The 25563-nt window shown below is 40.3% G+C and overlaps 1 protein-coding gene across 1 annotated transcript in view; it reads left to right on the forward strand.

Annotated features, from left to right (window-relative positions):
- Positions 1–25563, forward strand: part of LOC106000803 (phospholipid-transporting ATPase IB) — a 407841-nt gene that overhangs the window by 301894 nt on the left and 80384 nt on the right. Inside the window, exons 30-32 of the mRNA XM_013036039.1 lie at positions 3906–3967; positions 4968–5024; positions 7475–7582. Coding sequence (XP_012891493.1) covers positions 3906–3967; positions 4968–5024; positions 7475–7582 — 227 coding nt within the window. The remainder of the gene's footprint in view (positions 1–3905; positions 3968–4967; positions 5025–7474; positions 7583–25563) is intronic.

Below are 25563 nucleotides of genomic sequence, written 5' to 3' on the forward strand. Positions count from 1 at the left end.
TCCCTAAAATGGCCATTACCCTGACATTGTTTCCACCCCCATCCCCCATATCCGTCTGTCCTATCCCCAGAGTTGCTATCTCATAAAGAATGTTCTTAGGAGAATATCTTGGTTTACACGATGGTGGACGATAATGTCTGAAGTCTGCTTTTGGTGACCAACTAGTTACCTAAGTTTGGGAGCTTGACCCCCTTTCAAAAAAAGTTCACTTGAAAACTTTGACTAAAATAAAGACAACGAAAAATGTCAGGAAAGATACTTTCCTGGGAGGAGTGGCAGAATCAGTGTTGAAATTAAGCAAAGTGGGAATCTATTTTCTTTTTTGGCAGTGCTGGGACTTGAGCTCAGGGCCTCATGCTTCATGCTCTCTTTTGGCTTTTTTGCTTAAGGCTGGCATTCTACCACTTGAGTCACATTTCTGCTTCTAGCCTTTTGGTGGTTAGTTGGAGATAAAAAGTAGCAGAGACTTTTCTGCCTGGGCTAGCTTCAATCACAGTCCTCAGATCTCTACAACCTGAGTAGCTAGGATTACAGGTGTGAGCCACATTCCTGGCTTGGAAGATTATTTTGTAAGAAACCTGCATCAGAGATAAGATGGGTGATTGAATTATGCTTTTCTGTTCTTGAATTGTCAGCAAGCTGTGGCTGTGAATGTTTTCATCCACTGATATTTTCTTGGGAGGAGCTGACAATTTTAAATGCAGAACTGTGTGCATAGAACAGTTCCCTGGAAATCTTCCCACTGGGCTATGTGCAAAGCAATGGCGGTGGCTTGTTTGGATGATATTGTAATTTCATAGGCTCTTGAGGAGTCCCAGAATCTAAAGTTGGTTTGGGAGTTTCTCCTCCAAGGGAATAAATTATTTCCAGATGCTATTAGTTTTGATTAAAGAAGTAGATACTATTTCCTGCACTGAGAAATGAAAATGTGCTGGCTGAGTTTATCCCACCAAAATGATGAGCTGAAATATCAAATTTATCCTATCTTTACCAAAAGTTGAATGCTCAGATTACCCGAAGTATAAACATCTCATTGAACACCAGTAGTGTTGACTCAGGGCATCTTAGAAATGAATGCAGTGTCAAACTCTAGATATTATGGTGGGAAAATTGTCCTTCAGGTTTCCCTGTTTAATTTTCTGCCAGATTTTCAACATCCTGCTCAATAGACTTCAGCACCCTCCCCTGTGGAGATAACTGTCTCCATAAATCAGCAATCAACATCAAGGTAATCAAAGAACTTTCCCCTTGTGAAGGGCCCTAGCTTCGTGAGTTGTATGAATTTTGTACTCTACACAGACTCCGTCTGGATCCCCTTCCAGGGTCCTGTGGCCGCTTCTGCCACTATATTGACACTGAAGAACTGACATATCAGGGTCGGGTCCTTTGTCTCTACAGTTTCAAAGAATGAGGTCCAGGGACACAGAGGCAGAAGTAAAGGTGGCAAAGATTTAATGAAGAAAACAGAACTTCCACTAGATAGGAAGGGTACCAAGAGAGAGTGCTGCCTGGGGTATGTTGTACAGAGGTTAATAATTGCTCTCTCTCTCTCTCTAGGTGAGAGCTATGTGACTCTGACGATCATTGGACAGCCTGTAGGCCATAGCAGCTCTCAGACCCAATCAAAGGCTCCATAGAGCCTGCATGAGCTCTCCATGTGTCATTTAGCCCCTCTGACTGGATGCCCATTCTAGTGCACTGTTCTGGGGTCCATTGTTTAGGTGTAAGTCTTCCAGGGCCCATGATGTTCAGAGGCCCTGCATACATGACTGCCCAAGGTCATAGTGATGGGATGCGTTGAAGTCTAACATGCACACAGGCCATTATGAGGAATACACAATCTCTGTGGGAGGGGGTCCTTTGCCCTGATTGCCTAGCCATACTTTTTTTTAAAATCTGCTTTCAACATTTTTTCCCTCCTTACCTTAGTTGAAGAGATAGGTTTTCCTTCTACTCCCTACATTCTTTTTTTTTAAACTCCACTCCAGCTGATGTAGACCTTTTGTTTTTCTGTTTGTGTTTCTTTACTTATAAGGTTTACTCCACTCCAGCCAGTTACTCCCTACATTCTTATGTTGTTATTCCACCTCCTATTTTCTTTCCTCTCATGTAATGTTTTTCAACCAGAGATGACTTTGCCCCCAGACAACTTTCAGCAATGCCTGGAGTGATTTTGTTGTTGTCATTGTGACAGGGTCTTACTATATAGCTCCAACTTGAAATCCTTCTGTCTCAGCCTTCCAAGGGCTGAGGTTATAGGCATGTACTACTACACCCAGCATGGTTGTACTAAGAGGGTACTAAAGGCATCTACTAGGTAGAGGGCAGGAATGTTATCAGACATGCACAGGGCAGAATTATTTGGCAAATAGGCATGACAAGAGCAGAGCCACATATTTTCTCTCATATGTGGCCTGAGTATAAGTGTAATTGCTGGAGATTGGGCCTAGGGGAAGGGAGATGATAGAGGCTGGGTTTGATTGGTAAATGCTGTAGGTCTGTATTGGGGAGTTGTCCTGGATCTCATTAGTGTGTACAGTTCACAAAGAGATAGATCACAGATAAACTAAAATATTAGAGAGAGAAAAAAAAAGAATTGATAAGGTCTAGAGATAGATCTGATCCTTTTCTATGCCCTTGAAAGAATAAAAAGGCAGAGTATGTTTATTTGAAGGTGAAAGGAAAACCATGAATGTGAGTAAGAAGAATTAGCAGACTCCCCCAGTGAGGAGGGGACCAACCTGTAACCCCAAGAGAAAAAGTCTGAGACTTCTTTGTCTGTTCTGCTAGATAGTTGGTCCTTAGTCCCCTCCTTCTTGGAGGATGTATCTTTGGTTTTATTTGTTAAGTAGTGATCACACACTGTCAAAGACTTTTCTGATTGGATGTAAGCTTTTGTGTGGTTTGGACCCCTCCCCTCCTGGGCAAAAATGAGAGGGCTTTTGCATCTGGTTAAAGCATAGTTTCCAGGACTTGGCACCTGCTGACCCAGGACAGGATCAAGACAGGTGATTTATTGTCCTTTCTTTGTTTCCTACCGTGTCAGCCTTTGTTCCAGTTGCTTTTCTATCCTTAACTGTCTAACAAGGGCCAAATACCTGTTTCTCAGAATTGTTTGGCAACATGTCAATAGTGCCAAGAGTAAAAAACTCTGAACAAAGAAAATATCCCTTGTTGGGCACTAGTGGCTCTGGTGGCTTACACCTCTAATTCTTGCTATTCAGGAGGTTGAGATCTGAGGATATCAGTTCAAAGCCAGCCCAGGCAGGAAAGTCTGAGAGACTCTTATCTCCAGCTAACCATCAGAAAACCAGAAGATGAAAAGTAAATGTAAACTTGGAAATATATCATTGCAGGCTCTGAATCAATATATTATTATTTCACTTCTGTGTTTATTTATTGGGTTTTTTCGGGGGGTGGCTTGAATTCAGGGCCTGGGCATAGTCTCTTAGCTCTTTTGCTGAAAGCTGATACTCTACCACTTGATTCATAGCTCCACTTGTCCTTTTTGGTGGTTAATTGGAGATAAAAGTCTCACAGATTTTCCTACCTGGGCTGGCTGAACCATAATCCTCAGATCTAAGTCTCCTGATTAGTTAGACCATACCTGTCATCCTATTCTTATTTTTCATTTTAAAGCAAGGCAAAAAAGATTTTAATATTTTTATATAAAATATAAGTTTCAGTGCAGATCAGGAAATTGGGTTTTGTTTATTTGCTTCATTTGCAGAGGATATAAGATGAAAAACTAAGAGTCACTAAGGGAACATGTTTTTGTAATCACATAAAATTCAGTTTAAAATGTCCTAAACATTTTGATGTTCCTAAAGTTTCATTTTCATGTTCTGCATAAAATAGGTTACGATCCCTTAGAAGTTAATGATAATTTCTTTGTTTTTTTTCAGACACTCCATTGGCCAGTGGTCACGCCACAGACTACCTATTTGTTGGAAATATTGTTTACACGGTAGGTTTTTCTCTTTATAAGTCCTTCTCAAATGACACATGTGTGAGTGATACCTATCGAATTCCTTTTATAAGGTTTTCTTTGTTATAATTCTTTATGGTAAATCTTTTGTTGCTGTTTTGTACTGGTCCTGGGGCTTGAAGCTTGAACTAATAAGTACATGAACACTCTCCCTGAGCTTTTTGGCTTTAAGCTGGAATTCTGTCACCAGAGCTTCGCCTCCACATCTGGCTTTTGGGTGGTTATTTGGTGATAAGAGTCTCACAGACTTTCCTGTCTCAGCTGGCTTCAAACCATGATCCTCATATCTCAGCCTCCTGAGTAGCTAATATCACAGGTATGAGCCACTAGTGCCCAGCTATGGCAAATATTGATGTTTTTAGATTTCTTAAAGTTCAGAATGGTTAAGAAATGCTCACATCATTGTTTAGCAAAGATTTAGACAGAATTAGAATTCCTAGCCAAGGGATAAATGGATTTCCCTCCTTCAAATAACTGTTCATAATCACAGATAAAGGCAAAGCATATTCAGAAAGGGGATTTTTGTCCCCAGATCATCTAAGATACTCACTGTAATAAGGGCATTTCTTGAAATAAACCTGCTTGTTTGCTCCTTAAAAACAACCCTGGGAGGCTGGGTAGCAGTGAATCAAGTCTGTAATCCTAGTTACTCAGGAGGCTGAAACCTGAGGATTGAAGTTCAAAGCCAGCCAGAGTAGGAAAGTTCCTGAGACTCTTATCTCTAGTTAACCCTTAAAAAGCCAGAAGTAGAGGTATGGCTCAAGTGGCAAAGCACTTGACATAAGCAAAATAAACGTCAGAGACAGTGCCCAGGTCCTGAGTTCAAGCCCCAGGACCAGCACAAATAAAAACAGTCCTTGGAGAGTTAGCTACCAAAATGGCATTTTTGAAAGCATTAGCAGCCTTGAAATTAGCTCTGGAAAAAACTGGTATTTGTCATTGAAAGACCTTTCTTAAACACTCCTCTTTCTTTTCACAGTATGTTGTGGTCACAGTTTGTCTAAAGGCTGGTTTGGAGACAACAGCTTGGACGAAAGTAAGTTATTTTTCTTTCCAATACAGATGGTTATATGTTGTAATTTCTTTTTATGCCTTGGGAAGACAATAAGCAATGTCTTGCTATCTTATTTTAAAATTTGCATGTACAAGTTTTGGTTCAGATTACAAGTTAGGATACAATAAAGACACTAGTACTGGTTCACTGGCTGCACTATTCATAATAGCCAGTTATGGAAACAGCCCAGATACCCTACAATAGATGAGTTGATCAAAAAAATGAGGTACTTATACACAATGGGATCTTAATCATCTATTAGAAAAAATAATACTATGTCATTTGCAGGGAAATGGCTGGGTTTAGAACAAATTGTGTCAACTGAGAAAAGCCAGTTCAGAGAGACAAATGGCTCATGTTTTTTCTCATATGTGGAAGCTAGATCTAAAATACAACTGAACATTGTAGCTTAAATAGGGCTGTGTGCATTTATACACAAACAGACTAAAGGAAGATGACCTTAAGGGAAGAACTCAAAGGTATAACTCCCTGAACATCTAAATACTATTTATCAAAGTGAATTCCAGGAAATGGGATCATGGTGGGGTATTATTACTTTTAGTGTTGTTTGTTTGGGGGTTTGGTCCTTTTTTGTTGCTGTTGACTTGTTATGGGACCTAATGGGGACACAGGAATGGAGGGAGGAAGGGTGAATAAGTGTAGTCATGATATTCAATGTGTACTGTGTAAAAAATGAACTATGCAACTTGAAGGCAGGGATGAAAGGAGGAAACTGGGGGAAAGTGGAGGAAAGGGGTGGCATTGTCCAAGAAAAATTGTACTCATTACCTGATTGATGGAACTGTAACTCCACTGTGGTAGAGCACTAACCTTTATCCAAAATGCTCAGGGACAGCATCCAGGCCCTGAGTTCAAACCTGAGGACCAGCACCAAAAAAAAACACACAAAAACCCAAAAAACTTAACTAATGGTTTGGGTTGTTGGAAATAGAAATCAAGGATTATTTTAAGGAAAGGGGGTTGAAGATATGTCTCAAGCACCTGCCTGGCAAGCACAAAGCCTGATATCAAGTTCCAGTATCTCAAAAAAGAACACTAAGAAAGCTAAGAAAAAAATTTTAACAACTCCCTAGATACTTAAGGGGGCATTAAAAAGTAATATGCAAGTTGATCTCATGGAAGTAGAGCAGAATTTAGTGGTCACCAGTGCCTAGGGAGAGGAAGAGGAGGAAGAAGATGGACAGAAGGTGGCTGATTATACAGGGTACAGTTAGATGGGAGGAATAATTTTTAATATTCTTTAGGACATAGAGCAAGTATGGTTAATGATAATTAAATGTATATTTCAAAACAACTAGAAGACAGGATTTTGAATGTTCCCAACACAAAATATAATATGCTTATGATAATGGATATGCTAATTACCCTAGTCTAATCATAATGCATTTTATATATTTATATATATATATATATATATATGTACATGTACTGGATTATCACACTTTACTCCACAGCTATGCCAATGAAAGTTAAAAATGACATAAGTAAAATATATTTAAAGTTTAAAAGATATATATCCATTTTAGATTTGTGTGTGTGTGTGTGTGTGTGTATTGCTGGCCCTGGGGCTTGAACTCAGGTTCTGGGCTCTGTCCCTAAGCTTTTGTGCTTGAGGCTAGTGCTCCGCCACTGGGACCATTGTTCTACTTCTGGCTTTTGGGAGATAAAAAGCCTCAGAGGCTAGCTTCAAACCATGATTCCCAGATCTCAGTTTCCAGAGCAGCCTGTTTTAGACTTTCTTTTTAAAATCTTTGCAAAATTAATGAGAAATTTAGAATCTCAAAATTATAAACAAATTAACTATTTACCTGCTGTCAGTCCAATGACTCTCACTAAATCATTATTTTATACAGCCCTAAGGTGGAGCAGACATTAGAGGTGTTCTAAATTGTGTTTGCTCTAGCTAGGGCATAGATCATACCAGAGAAGGTCAGCTGGGACAGAAAGCACTTTTATTTCCATGATAGTCTCCTGTCACTAGTGACTTCAACTCATCATTTAAAAATCCAAGACAAACTGAGCACTGGTGGCTCACACCTCTAATCCTAGCTACTCCAGAGGCTGAGATCTGAGCATTATGGTCAGAAGCAAGCCTGGATAGGAAGGTCTGTGAGAATCTTATCTCCAATTAACCCCCAAAAAGCTGGAAGTAGAGTATACACACATGCATGAGTACATGCATGTGTGTGTGTGTGTGTGTCTGCGCACACACACACACACACACATTCCAGGACAAGGGAATTAGAAAAATGAACTTTCCATTGACTTGGAGAGTTGGAGGGTTGTCACAATCTTTCCATCAGTAAAGGTGGCTCAATCAGGGATCCTACAGCTATGTTGGATTGAGTGGAAAGGGAAGCTTCACTACCAACAAATGAGGCCTATCTGAACATCTATTATTTCTTTTGCAGTTCAGTCACCTGGCAGTGTGGGGAAGCATGTTGATCTGGCTGGTGTTTTTTGGTGTCTACTCAACTATCTGGCCTACTATTCCCATTGCTCCAGACATGAAAGGACAGGTCAGTACCACAAACGATGGGCTCTTTCTTATGCAGTGGTATTTGTATGTGTATGAATGAGTAGGCTTCTATCTTGTGACTATCAACTTCAGGAAAGGCCATTGTTACCCAAGTCTATCAAAACTTATCAAGAGTTTGACCAATCAAAGCACTTGGAAGAGGCTGTCCAGTTCATTGAAATTGCATTTGATCATTTAAGTGTTGGGAAATTTTTCACCATCAGTCCTCTAACTTACCAAGTGTGTACATGTGTAACAAATTTTGTGTTAATTACAAACAGCACTGCTATGGATTGCCATGGTCCTTGGAAAACCAGAGCCACTTTGAATCATTCCTTAGTCAGTGGTTATATGAATGAGAGGTTCAAAGTTAAATGCATGCATAATTGGTAATTAGTCACCTGTGAGAGATAAAACTAGTAACCAGATCAACAGTGATCCAATATCACATTCGACTTTTTGAGTTAGACAGACTTGGACTGATTGAAGGCCTTTATACTCTTTGGAATATGCTCTGCTTTGTCGTTTTCTTCTTCTTTCTCTTTTTCTAGAGAAAAAGAGCTAGAGCTTGAACTTAGGGTCTGGATATTGTTCCACTTGACTGACAGCTCTACTTCCAGATTTCTTGGTAGTTAATTGGAAATAAGTCTCACAAACTTTTCTGCACTGGTTAGCTTTGAACAGCAATCCTCAGATTTCAGCCTCCTGAGTTAGGATGCCAAGCATGAGCCCCCAGCATCCATCTCACTTGGAGAATTTTATGAGTAATGGATCTGCCAACTGACAGGCTGTGGGTCAGTTAGGTGCAACTGGAAAGTGAAGCCCTTTTGAAATCACCTGTGTATCCCCCACAGCACTGCTGTGGCGAGCCCTCTGTGTCCATTCCTTTGGGAAACTCTAATTGCAAATAGATGAATTAGGCTGGTTGCCAACTCTCACTACCAACAAGCGATTCAGTGGGGCCAAGCTTGTCATGCAGCTACTTAACATGCTTTTGTTCTCACTGGATGAATCCTGTCTGCTTGCAGGTCTATATGGTTTCAAGGTTTAGCTTAGTGGTGAATATGCATAGGGTCATGGGCTGTATATGATCTAATGATGTCATAGACATTGGAGTTTGTATATGTTTCCACTATAATGTTCAAACAAGAAAACCACTTAATGATGTATTTCCCAGGACATAGCCTAGACATTAAGGAGTATCTGTGGTAAGATGTTCCTGTCATCCAAAAGCAATTATCTTATTAAATTATAGTTCACTTTATATAAACACTTTTACTGGAACAATTTTATTTTTACCTTTTTTTAAAATTTGAGTTGTTTCAGCAGGAAGGTAATGAGTGTGTGTGTGTATGTGTGTGTGTGTGTGCGTGTTGGGGGGGGGCTTTAACTCAGGGCCTGGCTGCTTTCCCCTGAGCTTTTTAAATCAAGACTGGTGTTCTACCACTGGAGCCACATCTCTACTTCCAGCCTTTTTGCTGGTTAATTGGTGATAGTCCCATGGACTTTCCTGCCTGGGCTAGCTTTGAACTATGATTCTCAGATCTCAGCCTCCTGAGTAGCTAGAAAAACAGTTGGTACTCAATTCCTTCCTATGTTGATTCAACAATTTGCTAGTCTTTGGAAAAGTGGCAAGGAAGCATTAGACAATTTTTTAAACCATTTTGGAGAGCCACTTGTGTAGATAGTAGTTAAACTAGCCTGAAGTCTCAAAAAGACTTTCTGCTGCCCCATGGGGAATCCAATGTATGTCATAGAGAGGGTTCCTATGGCCAGGTACAATCAGTGAGCAAAGACTTAAATGGGCAACTGTTGAAAATATACCCAAATCACATCCACTTCTTGAGCTCTAGGCTGGTAGATGCCTAGGAGTGAGAGGGCATTCTTGGAAAGAGCTGCTTTTTAAAAACTATTAGCGGAATTCTTGTGGCTCAGCCTCCTCAAGGGGCTGAGATCTGAGGATCATGGTTCTAACCCAGCACCAGCAGAAAAATCTATCTATAAGATTTTTATTTCCAATTAATCAGCAAAAAGCCAGAAGTAGAGGTGTGGCTCAAGTGGTAGAGTGTGAGCCTTGAGTGACATTAGCTAAGGGAGACCTACCTGGGCCTGGGTTCAAGCCCCACTACCAACATAAACAAATAATTACTATGATTTTCAAAAGTACTTCTAACAATTTTTATAAACCATTTTTATAGCTGACTTTGCAGTGGGTTTTGGCAAAGAAACATGGGTCTTTGAAGTTCTAGAAATAAACAAGTATCTAATAGTAAATAGCATTTCTCCCCCCAAGAGCCAGAGACAGCCTGGACACACAGGATGTTCTGTGTATTCATGGTATCTTCAACCATTGAAAAGCTGCATTGTTTCTTCCAAGGGTTTCCTGAATGAATGTGATTAAATATTTCTTTGTCTTGTCCATTAAATTTGAAATTTTCTCACGGGAGGAGAAGGCAAGTCTTCCCTGGAGGGCAAAGGAAAGAAAGGACTATAGAATGAAAAGAGCTGTCCTCCACTGTCAAAGAGTTTTTATCTTCTCCATGGCACCTCATGATATGATATAAGAAATGACACCGGATAACAAACCAGAAGTTCTGTGGAAGATTTTGAAGTCAAACAAATCATTCACATATTTTGCAGTATTCAGGGAATTTTAAAAGACATCCATTTTTTCTAGGACCATGCTTAGCTCTACAGTAGATTCAAAGTTCAGCTGTGGGCTGGGATGGTGGCTCAGTGGTAGAGTGCTTGCCTTGCATGCATGAGGCCCTGGGTTTGATTCCTCATAAGCAGATTCCTCATAAGCACCACATAAGCAGAAAAAGGCAGAAGTGGTGCTGTGGCTTAAGTGGTAGAGTGCTAGCCTTGAGCTAAAGAGCTGAGGGACAGTGCCCAGACCCAGAGTTTAAGCCCCACGACCAACAACAACAACAACAAAAATGCTGGGTGCCGGTGGCTCACGCCTGTAATCCTAGCTACTCAGGAGGCTAAGATTAGAGGATCACGGTTCAAAGCCAGCCTGGGCAGGAAAAGTCCGTGAGACTCTTATCTCCAATAAACCATTAGAAAATCGGAAGTGGCGCTGTGGCTCAAGCAGTAGAGAGCTCGCCTTGAGCTGAAGAGCTGAGGGACAGTGCCTAGGCCTAGAGTTCAAGCCCCACGACCGACAAAAAAAAAAATGTACTCATTACCTTGCTCATGTAATTGTAACCCCTCTGTACAGTATTTTTACAACAAAAATAAAATAAAATAACAAGTTACAGTAGCTCACTCCCATCCCTAGGTTCCTTTGCTGATGCACAGCTTTGAGTTAGGAAAACTGGTTCTAGAGTCAGATAAGGAAATGCACTTATATTTTCATCATGCATTTCTCAGGGCTTCTGATTTGAGTGTGTGAGGAGAAGCCATGAACTTCATCTTTGCTCAAAATTCAAGAAACCTGGCTAAGCACTTTCCCTAGCTAAAGCCATGTGGCTTTCACACATTTCTTATCCTGTGGTAACTTCTTGATCTGCAAAATCAGAATCAGATTACCTACCCTAATTAAGAGGATTTTGGAGGTAACTTATGGGAAATGGAAAGCATACATGTTCTTCTCTTTCCTGGACAGTTGAAACTATATATAGAAACATTGCTACGATCGAAACTTCTAATGTTTTTAGCTAAACAATTTTAACTTTGTGTGTGTTTGTGCACACCCTCTTGTGCGTGTGCACGAACGTGCATGCCCATGTCCCTTAGAGGTTTTGCTTTTTGTTTTGTTTTGTTTGTATCAGTCCTGGGGCTTGAACTCTGGGCCAGAACACTGTTCCTAAGCATTTTTCACTCAAGGCTAACACTCTACCATGTGAAGAACAGTTCCATTTCCAGCTTTTTCGTAGTTACTTGGTGATAAGAGTGTCATGGGCTTTCCTACTCAGGCTGGCTTCAAACTGCAATCCTCAGGTCTCAGCCTCCTGAGTAGCTAGGATTACAGGTATGAGCCAATGGCAGCCAAAAGTCCCTTAGGTTCTTTTGTTTGTTTATTTGTTTTTGTTTTTTAACCCAGTCAAGGCTGGTGCCCTACCACTTGAGCTACACCTCCACTTTGAAAAGGTTTGGGTGATTAATTGGAGATAAGAGTCTCATAAACATTTCCTCTAGGGCTAGCATTGAACCTCAATCCTCAGTAGCCAGGATCCCCAAGTAGCCAGGATTTACCAGCAAGAGCTACCAGCACCAACCTGCTGAAATGTTTTTTAGTAAAGTCCATTGACCACTTGTATCAAAATTATCTGAGTAAAACCACAAGGTTCCCCTAGAATACATGTGCTTGTAACACACACACACACACACACACACATACACACACACACACACACACACACACACATTCTGAATCAGAATCTCTGGGTATGAAGTCCCAGTATCTGGAGTTTAATAAACCTGCAGGCGATTCTTTCCTTTAAAGTTTGGGGGACTGGTGCTCTGATATATTATTCCATTACAGTGCTTTAGCTTGTGTTAAATGTGATGGGAGAAGATGGTCCACTGAAAATATCCACAGCTGATTGCATTCTCAGGGGCAGGGTTGATGTGAGATACACCAGGTATACATGTGAGTGTTCAGGCAGCTGGCTTTCTAAATAGGGAATTATACCAAAGACATTATGTGGCTCAGCATGGAAAAATACTCCTCACCAGTGCTGCTGATTTTCCTTCAAAGTCCTTTTCATTGCTAGTTAAAGAAAAGGAAAAAGCTCTTTCACTTCAAAGCTTACAAACTGCTAACTCTGACTCCAGTGCCAAGTACCAAGTCCAAGCCAGTTTCTGGCATATGGCAGGCTTACATTTTTTTTCTTTTAATTCTAAAAACAAGAATGGGTTTGTTTTCATCTTTGTTTTGGTGCGGATCCTGTGGCTTGAACTCAGGGTCTGGGTGCTGTCCTTGAGCCACTTCCTCTCAAGGCTAGAACAGTACCACTGGAGCCACAGCCCACCTGCAGACTTTTTTGGTAGTTTATTGGAGATAAGAGTCTCGTGGGTTTTTTCTGCCCAGGTTGGCTCTGAACCACAATCTTCAGATCTCAGCCTCCTGAGTAGCGGGGGTTACAGGCTTGAGCCACCAGTACCATCCTGATGAGTTTGCTTTATGAGCTTTTAGATATACTTGGAAATACACAATGCCCATACAAATGAACTAAAAGTAAACAGAGGAACCATGGATTGTCATTTTGCCATCATCAAATTAAAGTGATTCCTACTCTTCTTCAATTTCACACCCATTCTGGGATTTCACCAACCATTCTGAACAAAGGCATAAGGATGGCCACATTAAAATATAAGTGGATTTCTTTTTCAATTGCTGGTACTCCAGGAATGAATGAAATGTTCACGTTGACGGCCATCTTCCTCAGCTCTGGTTCCATAGGAAGGTGTATAAAGACGGGAATGAATGGCCTAAGGGAGGTCAGATAAGGATTTGTCCTCAAGTTAACACCTGTGATATAGGGCATGTTGTCTTCAGTGTCCATCCTCTTTCACCCTTTCCCAGAGGTTCCCAGTTTGTATTCATTTGAATATTATGATTTATTCATGAAGCCTAGAACCTTTGGGGATCTAGTCCTATGAGTAAGAGGAGAATTTAATTCTATGTGCCCCTCTTCATGGACTGTAATGAGTGTTTCAAAAGTGTGGAGAGAGACACAGGAGACATTTGCTAGGAGGTTATGGTATAGAACTATGTTTGCTTTCAAAAGAAATCCATCCAAGACTTGGCCTTCATTTCTGAATAGTGTGGTTGCTATAGTTTGGATCTTGAATATCCTCCAAAAGCTCAGTTGCCCACTTATGCTCTTGTTGGGGAGTGTTGAAGCATTTAATGGTTGAGACCTAGAGAAATATCTTTAGGTCATTGCACACATACCCCTTTTCTACTCTTTTCTTTTGCTTCCTGGAAATTAGGTGAAAATGATTTTACTTTGTCATCCACTCCTTCCAGTGCACAAGTTTGAAGCAAAACAAACAAAAAAAAAAACTGTGAGCCTAAATAACCTTTTTCTCTTGATGAGTTGGTTGTCTCCAGTATTTGCTGTAGAGATAGAAGGCTAACATAGACTGCTGGTTCTTCAGATATTAAGATGAAAATCACCCTCAGAATCCTACTTCTGGTGTGAAAGAAAGCCTAGGAAAGGAAAAAAGAAACTCCAAAAATCTCTTATGAAGTATTTGAGGGAACAAAGATGCTTTTCCTGAAGCCCACCCCAGATTACGTTCTGCAAGTCACCAGTGCATGTGCTTTGGGTGTCAAATACACAAAGGGAAAATTGCTTTATCCAAGTCTGGGTGTTGGTTGTGATATTTTTCTTCTGTTTTCAAGTACACAATAAATCGATGAAATAGATAATTTTTTAATACAGGCTTAAGGTTTTAGTGAGCACATTTTTACTATGCTACCATATTAGAAGCTGCTGATCAACAGGAATTAGGCTAAAGAATTATTTTCATGGTCCAATTATTAACATTTGTATAATATCCCATAAACACCAATGTGAATGTTTGAAGCTAATTGGAATTATCTTCAACATAGCAGTATTGGATAAGATTGACCCCGTTTTCTTCAAATACTAGACTTCCGAGGCCTGTCACCTACCTAAAGAGAAGTCAGTCAGTCTCATAGAGTAACAAATCCTTCAGCAGAGACACACTTCTGGGCTTAAAGTAACACTTGTATTTTTGCACAGTGTTCTCAAGTATTGAACTTGGTCGAAGTTGCTTTGTATTGTGTTTGTGTGTGGGTGTATGGATGTGTGGGTGTGCATGTGTGCACGTGCACCTTTCCTACTTGAACTCGGGGCCTGGGCATTGCTCCTGAGCTTCTTTTGCTCAAGGCTAGTGCTCTACCACTTGAACCACAGCTCTACTTCCAGCTTTTGGGTAGTTATAGGAGATAAGAGTTCCATGGATTTTCCTGACAGGGCTGGCTTTGAACTTCAATCCTCAGATCTCAGTCTCCTGTGTAACTAGGGTTATATGCATGAGCTTCTGGTGCCCAGCATGCATTTAGTTTTGTATAGAACAGTAAGACAGACTTCAAAAAAGGAACTTGCTATATTTCTGTATATCATGACTGAACAGATAGCAATATAAGCACAATTCAGAGGGGGAGACTTCTTGTTTCTCTTTTTTTTTTTGGTCGGCCGTGGGGCTTGAACTCTGGGCCTGGGCGCTGTTCCTCAGCTCTTTAGCTCAAGGCGAGCACTCTACCACTTGAGCTACAGCGCCACTTCCTTCTTGTTTCTCTTGTATATTTGACTCTTGTCCCCAACATTCCAGGTGTGTGTTAGTCCTCCTAGATCCATCTTCCCAATAATCCTTGACTGTACCAGTTACCAGAACCATTAATAGTAATAATAACAAGAACGATATAATAACAGCCACTTCAGAAGTATTTACTTACCATTGCTATCTAGATGAGTTCCTATAGGCCTATAAATATTTGGGTTCTGAAATCAGACAATTTCACCATCCATCCAACAGTTATGTGAAAGGCCAAGTTGTTTTCATTTTTCACCTTCTGGAAGAAACAAAAGAAAAAGCTCAAAGGAGTGTCAGCTTTCTGTGTACAGCCAGCATCTAATCTGCTTCTTTTCAAGCCTTCAAAGAGCAACAACACTGATCTGGAATGAAGTGGACATCAATTTTCTTTCTACTTCTTTTTAATATACTTCTTTCTACTTTTCTATGTCATTCTATGTTCTTTCAAATTTCTGTCTGCTCCCATCGGTGTACGTGGTCTTCAACTGATGCCTGAGACATTTACAAAGTCAGACCTTTCATTTGTAATATGCATTCTTACATGATTTCTGAGCTTCAGTTTTTGTCAGGTAGGTGACAATAATAGTATATATCTCTGTATGTAATAGGGAAATTAAGAAAAATAAGGCATATAAATAATAATAAATAGTGTTTGTTGAACAATTACCATGTATCAGACAAAATACAGCCATCCTCAATAGAAGATTTGTTTCAAATCTGTCCCAGAGAGCAGAATCTGAGGACACCTGTGTCTCTTATATAAAATGGTGTGTTTACACAAAATCTATATGCATCATCTTGTGGTTTTGTGTCATCTCTATATGAGTTATCAAACTTAATACAATGTAAGTACTATGTAAATAGTTACTATTATTATGAGAATAACTAAAAAAACAAGGCTGAATACATTCAGTAGAGGCACCCATGTGGGTGCATATATGTACACTTGCTGGCACTCTACTACTTGAACCACAGCTCTACTTCTGATTTGGAGTGCTTAATTAGAGATAAGAACCTCACAGACTTTCCTGCCTGAGCTGGCCTCGAACTGCACTTCTCAGATCTCAGCTTAAGGATTACAGCTGTGAGCCACCAGTGCCCAGATGCTTTTATTTAATCTTCAGTGAAATGCTTTATAAGCAATCAAACTTTAAACACATCAGTGCTGAGTTTAGAGGCATAAACATTAGTTGGGTTTGAGCCACATTTTTGGCCATGGGTCCCAGTGTTCTCTGTGATAAAGCAAGTTTCAAACAACAAGATATTTTTTAAGTCCATTGTGGAAAGCCTTAATTTAGGGACACCCAGTTCTCCCTCCCTCCCTCCCCAAACACAGTTTTCTGACTATTTTATTTTGGTCTCTCTTTCAAGGATGCTATGTGTTCATTAGAAGCCAGGAGGCTTTGATTGTGAGTTATTTTTCTCTTCACTTAGAAGTTTTGTTTTTGGTGCTGCCAATTGTCATTCATTCTAATGTTAATCTTTAAAATATCTGTTAGTGAATTTAAATACACATTATGTGCTGATTTTGTCTGTTTATAATATTTATGTTCAGTGGTCACATATTTGATGTGGATTTGAACTTTTCCTTTCATATAACATGTGGAAATGTGTTTGTGGGCTGCTCTTGCTCAGACTCTGTGCAGGGCTTTGCCTGTCCAACAATTAACAGTGAGAAATGGCATTGTCTGATGTTGGGTAACCATCTCTGCAAGTCCCCCATTCAGAGACAGAAGGGTCTTTCAGTTAGCTCTATTTGAAGGGGACAAAGATGCCTAAGAAAGGCCATCAAGCCAAGGATATCAGCAAGAAAACATGACCACAGTGGGTTAGAGAGGAAGAAAATAGAAACCTACTACACTATTAAGCATGAGTCAGGTTTTTTTCTGATTTGCCTAAATGATAATACAAAGCTCATCATGGGATGGGCACTGGTGGCTCACACCTGTAATCCTAGCTATTCAGAAGGCTGAAATCTGAGGATCACAGTTTGAAGCCATCTGGGGCAGGAAAGCCCATGAGATTCTCAAATCTCCGGTTAACCACTAGAAGGCCAGAAGTGATAACTGAAGTCTGTTCTCTAAATAGTTCCGTCATTAGCTCTGTGTGTGTGTGTTGTGTGCACGTGTGTGTGTGCACATGTGAGCATGCATACATGTGCTCACCAGTACTAGGGATTGAACTCAGGGTCTCTGTACTGTCCCTTAGCTTCCCTCTCAAGGCTTGGGCTGTCACTTGAGCCACACCTCCAATTCTGGCCTTTTGTTGGTTAATTGGAGATAAAAGCGTCACTGATTTTTCTTCAGAGGTTGGTTTTAAACTATGAACCTCAGATCTCAACCTTCTGGGTGGTTAGAGTTATAGACATGGGCCACTGGCACCCAGCTATTTGTTTTTAAGATGTGTAGGTCAAGCTGGCCTGGAACTCTGGATAGCTACAGGCTGGTCTAGAACTCATGATCCTCATGCCTTACCCTTCTAAATGCTGAGAATACAGGAATGTCCCACCACACCCAGTTTGGTTGTTTGGTTTTTGTTTTTAGAGGGAAGGTGGCTTGATCAAGAAAATGTCAGGCATAGGGTTTAGTAGCAGCTGAAACCTGATAAATCTGAGTGATTTCATGGATGAAGTGAACTTTGATTGGGGAGTTGTTCTGTGGTAGAAGAGGTACTGGGAATAGACTTAATGGGCTGAACGAGCCTGGTCCTGAGAGCTGAAAGAGGTGTTGAATAAACTGATCTAGCAAAAGATAAAAACATGGAAGATTGGAAGTCTCTCTGACATTCTACTTAAAGGAAAACCAAAAACAGTGATCTATGTGTTTGTGTGTCCAGGCAAGCTGGAAGTAGTGGATGGGAAGTGGGGAGGAAGGAGATAGTGATTGATGAGTGATGGAGGACAGGATTGCATGTGAGGCTGTGACGAAGAAGGCCTGGTAGAGCAGGAGATCTGGAAGGAGAGGGGAGGGCATTGTTGTGCAGGAAATGACTGGTCTGTTGAGAAAGTTCCTTAGGTTTGGCCCCAAGAAAGAATCAAGAGACCATGAAAAAAGTTTCTGCAACATAGTAAGTATGAGTGTGACTTTTTTATGATGAAAGTTGGAAAAAGTAATTTTAGAAATGAAAGGAAAGAGAGGGAATATGAGTAGTCTTGTTCAAGCTTTTAAAATGAGCCCTTAAAGAAAATCCCTGTCCAGTCTGTTTATTTAAGAGAAAAACAGAGACCGAGATAGAGAAAGAAATGGGAGGCAGGGCAGGCAGGAAAGGACAGAGGAGACAGTGAAAGCATGAGAGATATGCAAGATGAAAAAGAAAAAACTCATCAACTGTTTACAGAGAAATAATGAGTTGGGCATTATAGCTATTTTCTGTAATGTAAATATAATTGTTATAAATAAGATCTTTTATCTCTGAGATGAGCATGGTTTTGGAAAATAATTTTGCCAAAATGGTGTGTGTGTGCAGGGAGGGGTGTGTGGAGTAAATCTTTTTTGGCTTTGTCATCTGTGGATTGAATCCAAGATCCTGAGCATGCTAAGCAAGTATGCTACCACTGAGCTGCATCTCCAGCTCTCGATTTTTGTCAAACAGGGTCTCACTATGTAGCTCATACTAGATTCACCACACCTGGCAAAAGCTTTATTTTGAACAGGAAATATGAACTCAAAAAGCAACTATATATAGTTAACAAAGTTTGTCTACTTGTGGATTTATTGATTGTAAAAGAAAAATGAGCCCTTAATCCCATCCCTGAATGTTTACAGTGGTTTAAATTTAATACGATAAGCTTAATGGAGTAGTATTCTCATATCTAACATGAAAGTGAATTTGATTCAAGGCTTTTATATACTCCTTGTGTCATCTTTATGACATAGGGCCACCCACTAGATGCTATTTTAGGCCACTTTCTTTCTCCAAAAAAAACAAAAAATTTGAGGGGGGAGTAATTCTTCTTTATTCTCAGTCCTTATGGGACTGCCAGAATTGAAAGTGCTGTTCTTAGAATTGACAGTCCAAGTGGTCAAAAGAGCTGAACTGTTTTTATTTGATTTCATTTTTTTAAATTAGAGGATGAAATGAGCTTCTCAAATGTAGAAAACTAAAGTAACATATCTGCAAAGAAGCTGTGTTATTCAATAACTCTCCAGGTCATTGTTTCACTTCACAGAACTGGTGTATGCATCTGTGTATAAACGGTACATTTATGCTTTGTGTTCTCTGAAGTTAGTTCTCCATTGTCCTGGTGCCCTCTGACCCTGACACCTTTACTCCTCCCTTCATTTCTAGTCTTTCAGAACATCTCTTCTTCCCCTGCTCCTTAAAACAACTGCCTTTTGAGACTCTTACTTGGAGGTTTACATTTCAGTTTCAGTTCAAAATCTGAGCCAGCTCTAGTTTTTCCAAGAGACGCCTCTCAAGCTGTATATACAGAAATCACCATCACTGTGAAATCTAAAGCCATTTTACAGCACCCCCACAATCTCCAGAGTCATCGCTTAGAAAGCAGCCCTGTTCATTAAGGTCTCATTAAAGGACGTTACTTACTACATTCAACTGCTGACAAAGGCAAAAGAGACTCCTTTTCTAGAGACTCTTAACAGAGCCTCTATTGTACACAGAAGAGACTTGAGATGAGAATGTCATTCTTAGATGATTGCCCAAGAAAATAACTAATTTGCTAAATAGGTTATAAAGGAAAGGTTAGCAGTCTAACCACTTGATTCCACTTGGCATTGGGAGGAAAAGGGAGTTCAGTAGTCTGCTTGAAATGGAAGCCTTGCAGACAGTCTATCTGATACACGAAGAGGGGCTTATCCTAGAAGCACTTAAAAAACAGATGTCTTAGGAAGAAGAGAACAACTAGGACATGAGCCAAGAGAACCTTGACCCAGATACTACTATTCAGGGTCCTTCAGAAATACAGTTACCTGGGCTGGGAAGGTGGCTCAGTGGTAGAGCGCTTGCCTTGCATGCCTGAGGCCCTGGGTTCGATTCCCCAGCACCACATAAGCAAAAAGAAAAAAGCCGGAAGTGGCACTATGGCTCAAGTGGTAGAGCACCTTGAGCTCTACCTAGCCTTGAGCTGAAGAGCTGAGGGGCAGTGCCCAGGCCCAGAGTTCAGGCCCCACGACTGGACCCAAAAAAAATACAGTTACCTATGGGATGTCAGGCACTGAGGCTCATACCTATAATCCTAGCTACTCAGGAAGCTAAGATTTGAGAGTTCCAACCCATCCTAGACAAGAAAAAGTCTGTGAGACTCTTATCTCCAATTAGCCAGCAAAAGTCCAGAAGTGGATCTTTGGCTCACATGGTAAAGCACCACTCTTGAGTGAAAAAAGTTGAGAGATAGGTCCCAAGCTCTGAGTTCAAGTCTCAGTACTGGCACTCATGTGCACGTGCACGTGCACGCACACACAAGTAATAGTGATGATGATGATGATGGTGATGATGATGATGGTGACGATGATAATAATACATGGAAGAGCCATCAACATCTATCTTTTCATTCCCCCAAAGGTATTCATCATTTAGTTAATCTTTTCAACAGAAGCCATTGACTTTTCCAGGAAAGGAATTTGTAGTCTTTGTGGTTTGGAATAAAAAGGTGGTTGATTTTCCTGGTTTCTGGAATATGTTTTATGATATTTTCAATCTTTCCTCAAGAAAATCCCCAAATCTACTTTTCTTTGCAAAATTCAACATGAAAGCCTTTTTCTATTCAAGGAGCCAAAAAGTGAGTTTGTGTGAACCTAGGCAAACAGTTTCAGGTCCAAGGTTACCGTTTCAGGCCCAAGGGTGGGATGTCTATTTCTAGAGGTATATTTTACATGTGTTCCAACCCAAGAAGAATGAAATCCCAGCACATTCACACCCATTTTCAAATATATTAATCTACTTCTTTTTGTTTTAGAAGGAATTTTTTTCTCCCTCCCCTCTTTTTAATCCTTTTCCACACTTGGTAGAATGTGGAGGGATTCCTGCCAGGATAACTAGCTAAGGAATAGAGCAGTAATACACAGGAGATCTGTCGGCTGCATTTCTCAGACTTCAGAGAAAGCTACTTGCACTGTGACTTTGGCATAGCACACAGGAAATTCCTCATTGGTCTGCCCAATGCAATAAACAGACCTCCTGCATCTAACCACATCCATGCTGAAGTTTCTCATGTGGGGTTACTTTAGCTTTGTGTGTAAAAGTTACAGGTCCCAGCATTCCTGTTCTACACTTTCTTTAGCTCCTAAGCTTTGGAATTTATGTAAGGACTGGGTTTAGGGGCTAATAGGATATGTGATTTTTCTGTGGTTTTATGCACTGGAAAAAAGTAGACAAGGTAAAGGCCTCCCTATATAGAGAGAAGTGATTGTGTGTGCGTGTGTGTGTGTATATGAACATATGCATATTCTCATGCTCTCATACCATACAGGAGCTTGAGCTCAGGGCCTCTTGTGCTGCATTGACTTTTCCAATCAAGGCTGGCTTTCTACCATAGCTCCACTTCCAGCTATTTGCTGACTATTTACAGATAAAAGATTCAGGGAGTTTTCTGACTAGGCTGGCTTTGACCAAGGGCATCCTCCTGAATAGCTAGGATTATAGGTAGGTGCCACAGGTGTCTGTCTTTTTCATGTATGAGGAGCCACCCAAACACCATGGATTGAAAATTCTTAGGAAAAAATTACATCTGTACTGAAAGTCTACAGACTATTCTCACTGTAACCTGAGCAATATACTATAACAACTATTTATATAGCTTTTGCATTGCATGAAATATTACGAAATAATTTAAAGTACATGGAAGAAGAGAGCACCAGTGGCTCATGACTGTAGTCCTGGCTACTGAGAAGGCTAAAATCTGAGGATTGTGATTTGAAGCCAGCCTGAGCAGAAAAGTCTATGAGATTCTTATCTTCAAATAGCAACCAAAAAGCCAGAAATGAAGCTATGGCTTAAGTGGTAGAGTGCTAGCCTTGAGCAAAGAAAAGCTATGGGATAATGCTCAAGCTCTGAATTTAAGCCCCAGGACCAGCACATGGATGTGCACATGGCACACACACACACACACACACACACACACACACACACACAGAGAAAGAGAGACAAAGTACATAGAAGGATGTACCTGAGTTTTTTGCAAAGCCTATACCATTTTTATAATAAAGAGACAGTTTTATCTTCCATGACATCAGCTTGAGCAGAAATTGCTATTTGTGCTTTGGCTACTCATCAGGGACAGTGCTTATTACTGCAGGTGAGTTCTTTAGGATCCCCCCTGCTGTTCAAAGTATGGTCCCCCAAATGAGTAGTCCTGACATCATCAGAGACATCCTGAGCCACTCCCCACTCCCCACTCCAGGAAGGCCACCAGGGAAGGTGTGAGGGACGAAGCAGGCTGCCAGAGTTACAAAGAGAAAAGAGAGCTAGGAAGGACACTGCCTGAGTTAAATTATGCTCATTAATTCAATTTGAGGCAGGAATGTGTGTAAATAAACGGCTAGCAGCTGCAGACACTCTGTGTCCTGCCGCGCTTGGGCAGGAATGCAGGAAGGGACCAGTGGACTCCAAGGCAGGACTCAGCATATGTGGATAGCAGAGCCACAATGGGACCATGAGATAATGACAGCAGGGCTGGTATTAATGTTATTCGCATTAGGGAGCTTTTAAATACATAGTTAAATACCAAATCAAGTGAAACTGGAGAGGCTGTCCTCTCTTAGATAAAAATCTTCATTCTTCAAAAAAATTAAGTTTACTTGACTTCTCCCTCCTCTTAAAAAAAATTGCTAGGCGCCCTAGGCTTGTGCCTATAATCCTAGCTACTCAGGAGGCTGAGATCTGAAGACAAAGGTTCTAAGCTAGCCTGCGTAAGAGAATGCTATGAGAGACTTTTATTTTTTTACTTTTTTATTGTAAAAATACCGTACAGAGGGGTTATAGTTACATGAGCAAGATAATGAATACATTTCCTATCAAGCATTGTTGCCTCCTCCTTTGTTTTTCCCCTACCATCCCTTCCCTCCCCCCTCCACAACTACTCCTTCACTCACCCCATCTGTGCCAAATTTGTAAAGTTCATTTCAACATAGTGTCTTGTACATCTATTGTTACAATGGGTCAACCTGTATCCCTATTTAAGCATTTTGTTTTTTCCCTTCCCCTCCCTGAATTAGAGAAGTGTATATATACAAGATGCAGGGCACCAACATCAAATAGAATGAAAATAGGGGTTATACTGTGGGGAGGGAACATACAAAGCAACAAAAAAAATCACATGGTATATTATAAATATGTTAGAAACAATAGCAAGAAAGAAAAGAGATATTTGTATCTTGGGGTTCATTTCACTTAGCATCATCTTATCTGGTCATATATACATAGCTTTTGACCTTTTCTGCTTGTCCTAGACATTTACTAGTTGTTGCAAATAAGGGAAACCATGGGACCTGTTTCTTTGGGCCTATCTTACTTCACTTAATATAATTTTTTCCAGGTTTCTATTTCCTAACAAATGGGGCTGTATCATACATCCTGATGGAGGCATAGAATTCCATTGTGTATATATACCACATTTTCTTGATCCATTCATCTACTGAGGGGCATCTGGGTTGGTTCCATATCTTAGCTATGGTAAATAATGCTGCAATAAACATAGTTGTGCTGGTAGTTTTAGTATGGTCTTATTTGTGATCATTTGGGTAAAAGCTCAAAAGCAGGATTGCTGGGTCATAGGGAGCTCTATGTGGAGTCTTTTGAGGAACCTCCATACTGCTTTCCAAAGTGGTTGAACAAGTTTATACTCCCACTAACAATTCAGTAAGGTTCCCTTCTGGCCACATCCCTTCCAGCATCTGTTGTTGTTAGAGTTCTTGATTATAATCATTCTAACTGGGGTGAGGTGGTATCTCAGTGTTGTTTTGATTTGTGTTTCTTTTATGGCTAGAGAGGTTGAGCATTTCTTCATATGTCTATTGGCCCTTATTTCCTCTTCAGATAAGTTTCTCTTTAAGTCTTTAGCCCACTTATTTATTGGGCAGTTGTTTTGTTGAAGATTTGTTGTTGGGGGATTTACTTTTTTGAATTCCAAGTATATTTTACATATGACACCCTTGTCTGTTTATGGCTAGTGAAGGTCTTCTCCCAATCTGTGGGCTTTCTATTGATCTTGCTAGCTATGTCCTTTGCTATGCAGAAGCTCTGCAGCTTCAATGCAATCCCATTTGTCCAATCTTTCTTTGATTTGTTGTGTTTCTGGATCTCTATTAAGAAAGTTTAGGCCAGTGCCAAGGAGACCTAGGGTTTCTTCTATTCCATCCTGTAATGTTTTCAGGGAATCTGCTTTGACTCTGAGGTCTTTGATGCATTTGGAGTTGATTCTGGTGCAGGGTGATATATAAGGATCTAGCTTTAGTTTTCTACAAGTGATTAACCAATTTTGCAAGCAGCATTTACTGAAGAGGCTGTCTTTCTTCCATTCTATATTTTTAGCTCCCTTATGGAAGATTAGGTGGCTGTAGGCCTGTGGGTTCAATTCTGGGTTTTCTATTCTATTCCATTGGTTCTGAGGTCTGTTCTTGTGCCAGTACCAAGCTGTTTTGATTACTATGGCTTTATAGTAGAGTTTGAAATTTGATATTGATATTCCTCCAGCACTGTTCTTTCCTTTAAGGACTGTTTTTGCTATTCAGGGTCTTTTATTGTTCCATATGAAGTTTTGGATTGCTTCTCCTATTTCATTAAAGAATGAAGTTGGAATATTGATAGGTATCGCATTGAATTTGTAGATAGCCTTGGGAAGTATTGCCATTTTCACGATGTTGATCATTCCAATCCAAGAGTTCTGCTTTGATTTCCTTTTTCAGGTTTTTAAAGTTTTCATCACAGAGGTCCTTCACTTCTTCAGTTAACTCCTAAGTATTTTATTTTTCGTGGGGCTATTACAAAAGGAGTTGCTTTCCTGATTTCAGCTACACTCTTCTCATTGTTGGCATAGAGAAAAGCTATTGATTTGGGGGGGACAATTTTATACCCTGCTACTTTACCAAAGTTTCAAATCAGCTTGAGTAATTTGGGAGTGGAGTTCATGGGATTCTTTAAATACAAGATCATGTCCTCTGCAAAGAGGGAGAGCTTTACTTCATCTTTCCCTATTTGGATCCCCTTTATGTTTGCATCTTGTCTTATTTCTCTAGCTTGGGATTCTAATACTAGGTTGAGACAATCATGTCATTCTTATCTTTGCTCTTGTTGATGTGATGAATTATATTAATTGATTTGCACTTATTGAACCAGCTTTGCATCCCTGAAATGAATCCTGTTTGATCATGGTGTATATTTTTTTTTGATGAGTTGTTGAAGTCAGTTGGCCAAAATTTTGTTGAGAAGTTTTACATCAATGTTCATCAAAGAAATGGATCTATAGTTCTCTTTCTTTGATGAATCCCTGCCTGGTTTTGGGATGAGGGTTACAATGGCTTCCTAGAAAGAGTTTGGTAATGAACTTTTGGCTATGAGACTCTTATCTCCAGCTAAGCACAAAAAAATTAAAACAACCCCGAAATGAAATGGAGCTGTGGCTCAAGTGGTAGAATACTAGCCTTGAGCAAAAAAAAAACAACTCAGGGACAGCACCTAGGCCCTGAGTTGAAGCCCCAAGACTGTCACACACACACACACACACACACACAA

The sequence above is a fragment of the Dipodomys ordii genome, unplaced genomic scaffold (assembly GCF_000151885.1).
Source record: "Dipodomys ordii isolate 6190 unplaced genomic scaffold, Dord_2.0 Scaffold243, whole genome shotgun sequence".
In the NCBI taxonomy this organism is placed as follows: Eukaryota; Metazoa; Chordata; class Mammalia; order Rodentia; family Heteromyidae; genus Dipodomys; species Dipodomys ordii.